This window comes from Azolla caroliniana, unplaced genomic scaffold (genome assembly GCF_043228905.1).
Source record: "Azolla caroliniana isolate FFs.n. ecotype wild unplaced genomic scaffold, voAzoCaro1.0.p SCAF_16, whole genome shotgun sequence".
NCBI classification, from domain to species: domain Eukaryota; kingdom Viridiplantae; phylum Streptophyta; class Polypodiopsida; order Salviniales; family Salviniaceae; genus Azolla; species Azolla caroliniana.
The window spans coordinates 5,292,814-5,300,584 of NW_028230451.1; the positions used below are offsets into that span (position 1 = coordinate 5,292,814).

General features: G+C 35.8%; 1 protein-coding gene across 1 annotated transcript; it reads left to right on the plus strand.

Moving 5' to 3' along the window:
* Window positions 1-299: 299 nt before the first annotated feature.
* On the plus strand, window positions 300-4,250 carry LOC147853760 (peptidyl-prolyl cis-trans isomerase CYP40-like). The gene is made up of 9 exons (XM_087332351.1): window positions 300-494; window positions 611-1,111; window positions 1,194-1,281; window positions 1,368-1,420; window positions 1,497-1,601; window positions 3,284-3,359; window positions 3,445-3,482; window positions 3,721-3,773; window positions 3,848-4,250. Coding segments are annotated over exons 1-9 (1,086 nt in total). The 5' UTR covers window positions 300-323; the 3' UTR covers window positions 3,849-4,250.
* The last annotated feature ends 3,521 nt before the right edge of the window (window positions 4,251-7,771 follow it).

The window sequence follows — 7,771 nt, forward strand, 5'->3', positions numbered from 1 at the left end:
AGCTTGCTTATCCAACGGCAATCTAGCTTCTTGATTGAAATTAAGTCTTATTGAGTTCAAAATCTCTATGAATTTTCCTTTGATTATAAAAGATCACTTAAGTGTGAAAGTTTAGTTAAATTTGGTGGTTCTGTTGGTGTTTACCATCCATTTTAAGTTCCAGAGTCTAGCTTAACTGGGTTCTGAACCAACTTTTTTATATCGTCAAGATATTTTCTCAATTCACAACACTACCAACTGCTACGGTTTATTGAACAATGAAGAAACTAAATACAATTTCATATTTCTGTGTGATTCAGGAAATCTAATTCTTTCCTTACACGATGGTGAATCCGCGATGTTTTCTAGACATAAGCATTGGCGGTGAGCTTGAAGGCCGGATAGTTATTGAGCTTTATCAAGATGTTGTGCCGCGCACTGTTGAGAATTTCAGGGCATTGTGCACTGGAGAGAAAAAGTCCAGCTGTGAAACTGGTTCCTGTCTGCATTATAAGGTGCTCATAGCTTCTATATTTCAGCTGTTATGTATTGCTTAAAATTTGAGCATACTTATGGATACATATATTATTATTCTACTAGGATTCTGAGCCTATATTTGTCTACCTTGAAGGGAATTCCATTCCACCGAGTTGTGAGAGGGTTCATGATTCAAGGGGGTGATATTTCAGCTCGGGACGGAACTGGAGGTGAATCAATCTATGGTCCCACTTTTGAAGATGAGAATTTTCAGCTAAAACATGAAAGGAAGGGAATGGTATCTATGGCAAATTCTGGGCCTAACACTAATGCCTCTCAGTTTTTCATATCGACTACCCGAGCTTCTCACTTGGATGGGAAGCATGTTGTGTTTGGGAAGGTTATAAAGGGCATGGGAGTTGTTCGGAGCATAGAACATAGCCCTACAGATGAAGAAGGGAAACCATTTAATGAAGTTCTCATTGAAGATTGTGGTGAGATTCCAGAAGGAGATCAGGATGGTGTTATTGGGTTTTTTAATGATGCAGACACATATCCTGACTGGCCAGCAGATCTTGATGAGCAACATTCGGATTGCTCCTGGTGGATTGGTGCTGTAGATTCAGCCAAAACTTTCGGAAATGACTACTATAAGGTTTGGTTACTTATATTTATGATAACAGTGTTTCTATTGAAAGTATGAACTCTAGAATTTACTCTGATTTTTTTTGTTGCAGAAAGGAAATTATAAAATGGCCTTAAGAAAATACAGAAAAGCTTTGAGATATCTGGATGTTTGTTGGGAGAAAGATGGTCTAGACGAAGGTAAAATAGACACTTTCCTGTCATGACTGTACCCGTGTGTGTCTTACCTACATAATTGACATTGAAATTATTACCTCATTTTTCAGACAAAACAGATCTTCTGAGATTAATGAAGTGCCAAGTATTAACAAACAGCTCCGTAAGTACTCATCTAATCTTTTCTTCTTGATATGTTTAGAATTTGCCTTTGATTGTGCTGTTTCATATTGACATAGGCTTGCAAACTCAAATTGGGTGATGCAAAAGGTGCTCTTTTGGACACAGACTTTGCCACTCGTACTGGAGAAGATAATGCAAAGGCTTTGTTCCGTCGAGGCCAGGCTAGTTTATAACTTTATACTTCTTTTAGAGAGTAATGTTGTCTTTTTAAGATGGAAATTAAATTCATGAGACAGCACAGAACATGGAAAGTTTTTCTTGTCTACTATTCAGTGCTGCGTTTGAGAGATGGGTTATGAACGTGACATCCTCATAGTCATAAAGCAGTCTTGATGTTTGGTTTTTCTTTTCCAATTAGAAAAATTTAGCCATACATTTAAATTGATGTTTATGTCTTATGCATACATGTATATATATTGCATTCATCCATATCTGGGTCACTATGACATAAATGTAAAGAGATTTCTGTATGCATGTTGTATGGTATGGGGCGTGTCTTAATAAAATCATTTCTGTTATAGGCAGTTTCAAATTTCATGAAAGATTATTGCTTCTAGGATCCATTTCTTCAGGCCTGAGTGAAGTGTCAGTATGTGGGTTAGGACTGTTATCTTGTCTGCACATATGGGATAGAAAGATTACTCAAGTCTCATATAATAACATAGAGTTTGATGACATAAGCTGGTAAAGAAAATAACGGCGTTGCTAACAACAACTCCAAGGAGAAAACTCGGAAATATCCATAGTAGTTTCTTTCTTTTCCCAAACGACCCTAATTTATGTCCCAGAAATACCCTAGAAATAAACAAAAGGAATAAATTGACCATGTATTTGCTCAAATAGCACTTATAATTGAGAAAACGCATATAGGATGATCATTTAAGTATCCAAACAGCACATATAGTTTCTCAATAGTTGAGTGTTGATTTTATACTAATCAAAGATTTCTCCAGTGACCATATAGGAGGGATTTCTATGAAGGAAAGCAAACAAGAAAAAGGAAATGTAAAACTGGTTAGGAAGAGTCATGTTTTTTTGTGGGCAACAAGCATTAAAGCTAACCTGGTCATTACTGTCTTTCTAGCACTTAATATGATGGTGGAAAAGCAGTAATTGAAGAATTTTATCACTACTGTCAAAATATTTCAGTGTTGAGAAATAAATGTATAGCTGTCAGTCACCAAAGAACAGCAAAAAACATGCAAAACAAATGTAAAAACGAGAACCAGATGCTGAAAGCAACTCTCAAAACTATATTATTAATGAGTCAGGGTTTGGAAATGGTATTCCTTCCAGATTTTGTGAATGATTGAGTATTCACAATTGATTAAAGATATTGCCTACTGTATAACACAGACCTTTGCATTAAATAATTCTTTTCCTTAATGGAATCACCAAAATATATTTCACACTTGCAAAATGATTGTTGATCCATCAAAACTCGAGCCTGTAGTCTTGACTCAAGTATCTATTGCTGAGATCTTATTAATATATTCTTACACTTAGATACTTGGTAGGCTCTTTAATCAATTGATTCTCAAGCACATCAATGCTATACCTGGAATGGTACTAATCATCTTGGTATGATGGAGAGTGATTCTGTTTTCTGTATCATTTTCATCCTAGACTTTGTATTTCTTCGTATTACCGTGGTCATCAATATTCTGATGTCATCTCTATTTGCCATCCTAACATAATAACTCAATGCTTATGGTGACACTTGAAAAAATTGCACAGTATTAGGAGGAAGAGATGTTCTATTTATGCAAATTGTAATCTGTAATACATCGTCGTATTGATCATGCCACAATTATATAATGAAGTGTATTTGACCATTTTGCAGGCATACATGGCTTTGAATGATGTGGATTCATCTGCGGCATGCTTTCTGAAGGCTTTAGAACTCGAGCCTACTGATGGTATTAAACTTGCTAGTAGAGTCTAAATGTGAGTAAAGACAACAAAAGGATAACTGAGATCAATGTCCTCCTTTGGTCATTTCAGGTGGAATAAAAAAGGAACTGGGGATTGCGAAAAAAAAGGTATAACTCTTTATACCAATATATGATGTTTATATATATACACACACGGAAAGGCTCAGAAATACCCCTTAAGTATATAACGAAAAAACTCAGAATAATGAAAATCAAGAACTTCACTTTAAATCCTGGACTTCAGCACCGGATGGGCCAATTGGGGCAATAAAGATCTTGTGCATTTGATAGTTTTCCCTCATGTGTATATATTTGAAATTGGGAGCTCAAATCAAATTTTTTACAGATAGCTGAACGGAGAGACAAGGAGAAAAAGGCTTATGCAAGAATGTTCCAGTGGTATATCTCTGATTTATTTCCCTTCGATTTGCTGTTTATGACACAGCTTAAGTGCTTCTGTCATGATTTTACAGATAAAGGTGAATGTAGAACCAGGAGGTTTTGGCACGGTATTTTGAAAGCTTCAAAAGATATGTTGCAAAATCAACACTTGTATACCATGCGAAAAAATATACTTGTCATTGTTCCTGTTTTCAAGATACAGGTTATTAAGGACAATATATGCAACCAAGTATAGTAGAGAAATGTGTAAAATCTCCTGTTTGACAAACAGAATCCAGCCCTGATTGTTGAATCAGAGGTCAGCGGTCAGCAAAAAGAATTATGAAACTTCAACTCAGATTCAGGTAGGATTGCAGAGTTTTGCTAAGAGCAAATAAGGCTTATTCCAGATTTGTACTGCGAAGCAGTTTTGATAGAGATTTGTTTCGGTAATTGTAAAGAATTATTGGTACTCATGTTTTGGTTGATGGTTTCAGTTGAACTGTTGTAAATATCTCTGTTTTATGAGGTATTAAACATGGAGATTTCAGGTTATAATCACGTTGAATTTGTGACGAATGTGAGCGGCAGATGTGTACTGTCTTGAAACTCTTATTATTCAGAATGAGCTTTTTTTGTTTGCCAAACTAGGGGGATTACAAACACTATCTGAATTGTAATGTGTTTTTTGAGAATCATGTGAAAACATAAACTAAAAGGAAGCATCACATTATTCAAATGGCACTGTTTACCAAAACTGCACCTTCTTGCATGTGGTTTGCCCATTTACTTGGGTAGAATTTGACACTTGTTGAACATTACTTTTCCCTTGGACGCATTAGGTTCAAGCTTTATAGGTACAGATTCTGAAGCTGCTGCAGTTCTGTGGTCTTCCTTCCTCAAAACAGAATAGGTTGATATAAAAGGGGAAACCCTGCCTATCATGGATCGGTTATTTGCAAGGACGGAGGGAAAGAAATTCTTTTGAGGAAATATGTTTTCATGATTCAGAAAGCGATCCTTGTTGTGTTGCGCTCATTGCAATAATACACGAATTAAAAAAAATAGTTACAGCAATTTGCCATGTACATTATCATTGACTCTTAAGCATGAGCATGGCATATAGTAAACTGAAACAGAATGTAGAAGACGTTAGGATTGGAAAAATTACGTTATGTGATGATTTGCTTAAATGAACAGTCTCAAAAGAGGGTTGTGTGATGTGTTGGACAAAGTGGCTAGGTGCAATTGGAGCTCACAAAAATAACAAATTACTTAATATTGTTTTGATCTCTCTTTCAGTTTTTACTTGTGCTTATAGCCTAGTGCTAAGCTACATGCTTACAAACCCATGTGTTAGAGTATAAAATCTCATTAATTGCATTAATTTTAAGATGGCAATACAGAATGAAGGTTTGAATGCATGACTGCTAGTTCCACTGAACAATATTACAAAACAATCAACTTTAACTGCCAACACAAATTCACTCCTAGTTTGTCTCATCTCCTACTTTTGTCCTACCCTAGATGTTAAATATCTTTAATTTATTCTCACTCATTGTCTCATTATTTAAGCCCATACTAATGATTAGTTGGAAAAGCTATGGCTTGAATTGGAGCACACTACAAAATCTACAATATACAACGAAAAGGGGAAATCATTTAGTAGGAGAGATTGGTAAGAAGATGGAAATGAACCTTTCACTAAAAATATTTTTTTATCTCAATGTAATAACATTTTTTACAATAAAAATTATGGTTATGTCACTTGCTTTGCTAGAAACCATCAAGAAACAAGGTGAAAACTTGCCATCCTTGTGATAGAAAATGGGAAATTAAACAAGCATCTCAAAAAAATTGATTGAGATGCAATTGATCAACTAACATAACTTGAGAATAAGTGAGCAATTCAAAATAATAATGCCAAATGATATTCCCAATTTCATAAACTTATACTTTTGAATGCTATATTTGTTCTGATGAATATAACTCTACTCTTGTTTTGGATAGAAATCACTTTACAAATCCCATTGTGTGAAAAGCAACATCCAAACATCATGTTGAGGTCTAAAAAACTCAACCTCAACCATCCTATGAACTTCAACCCAACCATCACATCAAGGATTGAAAATCTCACTTACAATTATCATGTTGAGTTTTTTAATAGTCCCACCTTAGGTGCTCCCATTGTGTGGACATGACCCACAACACCCAACTTGACCCATAGTGTAGACAAGGAAACTTGAGCAATTAGGCGGAGCTATAAACAACTCCCGTCATATGATTGTGGTGATCATAATGTAGAGGTAACACTACACACTTTTTTAAAGCATAGAATCTTGCTTTCAAGCTCAACAATTTTGGCAAATAGATTTATGGAACACTTTGGTTTTCAAGGTATCTGAAAATCCTTGTAAAGCATTGAAAGTGCATATCCCATACCATATAGCCACAAAAAGCTAATGATGTGCTAGAAGGTTGGAAATCCAATATGACCTCAATTGTTAGTATTGTTAGTGGAAATAATGTCATACATCTTTAGTTATAACAAACCCTATAAGGTTTATCATTATTTCCAATCTCAAATATTAGTTATAGACAAATTATGTAAGAAACATGGTTATATTGTAATTTTTGGAGAACTACCCTTTACTATGTAGGAATAGGCAATGTGAAAGTGACCCTTTGGGATTTCCTACTTGTATAAAAATGTCAAGAGCTCTTATGTAAAAGAGGCCTTTGGGCTGCCAAGTTTGGGGCTACCTTTTAGCCCTCATTATCTCCCCTTTGTGTTTACTAAGAGCCAGTTTCCTTTATGTAACTTTTCCACTCTAATTAATAAATATATAAATGTTTTTACGTAGTAATTATCACTTATTTGAGACACCTTATATGTTTCTTATATAGTAAGGCAATCATATTTTTTAATGAGTGTAGTGTTAGGTGCCTTAATCTTATATCAAATTAAGAATCCGTAGAGGTTTCTGGCAATTGTTTGGGATGGAAAGATAGGCGGTTTTATGTGTTGATGTGTGACATGGTCTTTGCCATTGGGGAGTGATATCCCCCAACCCCTCGGTTAGCTCACTCTGCAAAAGGCGACCCCTTGGGACTTCAGAGTGATTCAAGGTATGAGTTCTGTTGGTCCCTCTAGGAAAATGCGATTCATCAACCACAAGAGGCCAAACAAGGAGGGGTATGTTTAGCAGAATTTCCTCATCTCCTTTCCCAAAGAAGGGTTGGCCAAAGTTGGGTAGACCTCATGCACTTCGTAAGTGATCAATCTTTGGTTAGGAAGATGTTAGCCTTGAACTTAAATTCTTGAACTAAGTGATCAATCTTTTGTTAGATCAACTTACGAAGGGCAAGGGCCGAAAGAGATTGTAGACATGATTCCATCCATCTTAAGATAGTGCATAGGTTCTCATAATAGCTTGTACCACCATGTTCACTAAATTTGTACTACCATGTTCACAAACACTATGTCCATTGCTAACTTTCACTTAGCTAGTCCTTCCACTAATCACAAGGATCCACCAATGGGATCCCAAAATAGCAAATAGCCACCAACAAAGCTTAACCCAAACCCAACAACCCTACACACACATATCGTAATTGAAAACAACATATCAAACCCAAAACTAGTTGTTCCACTATAATCCATCCAAATAATGCTAGACTTAGTTGATCAATAAAAGAGACCCACACCCTCTAGATAAACGATCACAAGACTGGGATGATTTTCTTACAAAAATTAAGACTTTTTTTTGACAAACTCTCCTCCCACAAACTTGAAGCAAAAGAGACATTGTGGGCATTTTAGACCTAAGGATCTCCAATCATCCCTAGATCCTCATTTTAAACCTAAGGACCTTCAATTGTCCCTTGGCCCATTTTGAACCTTAGTGTCCAAAGGTTCCTTGCCCATCCCTAGGATCTTCCTTACAAACACACACACTCACTCACTCACTCACTCACTCACTCACTCAAACACATTACAATAAAAGACACATTTC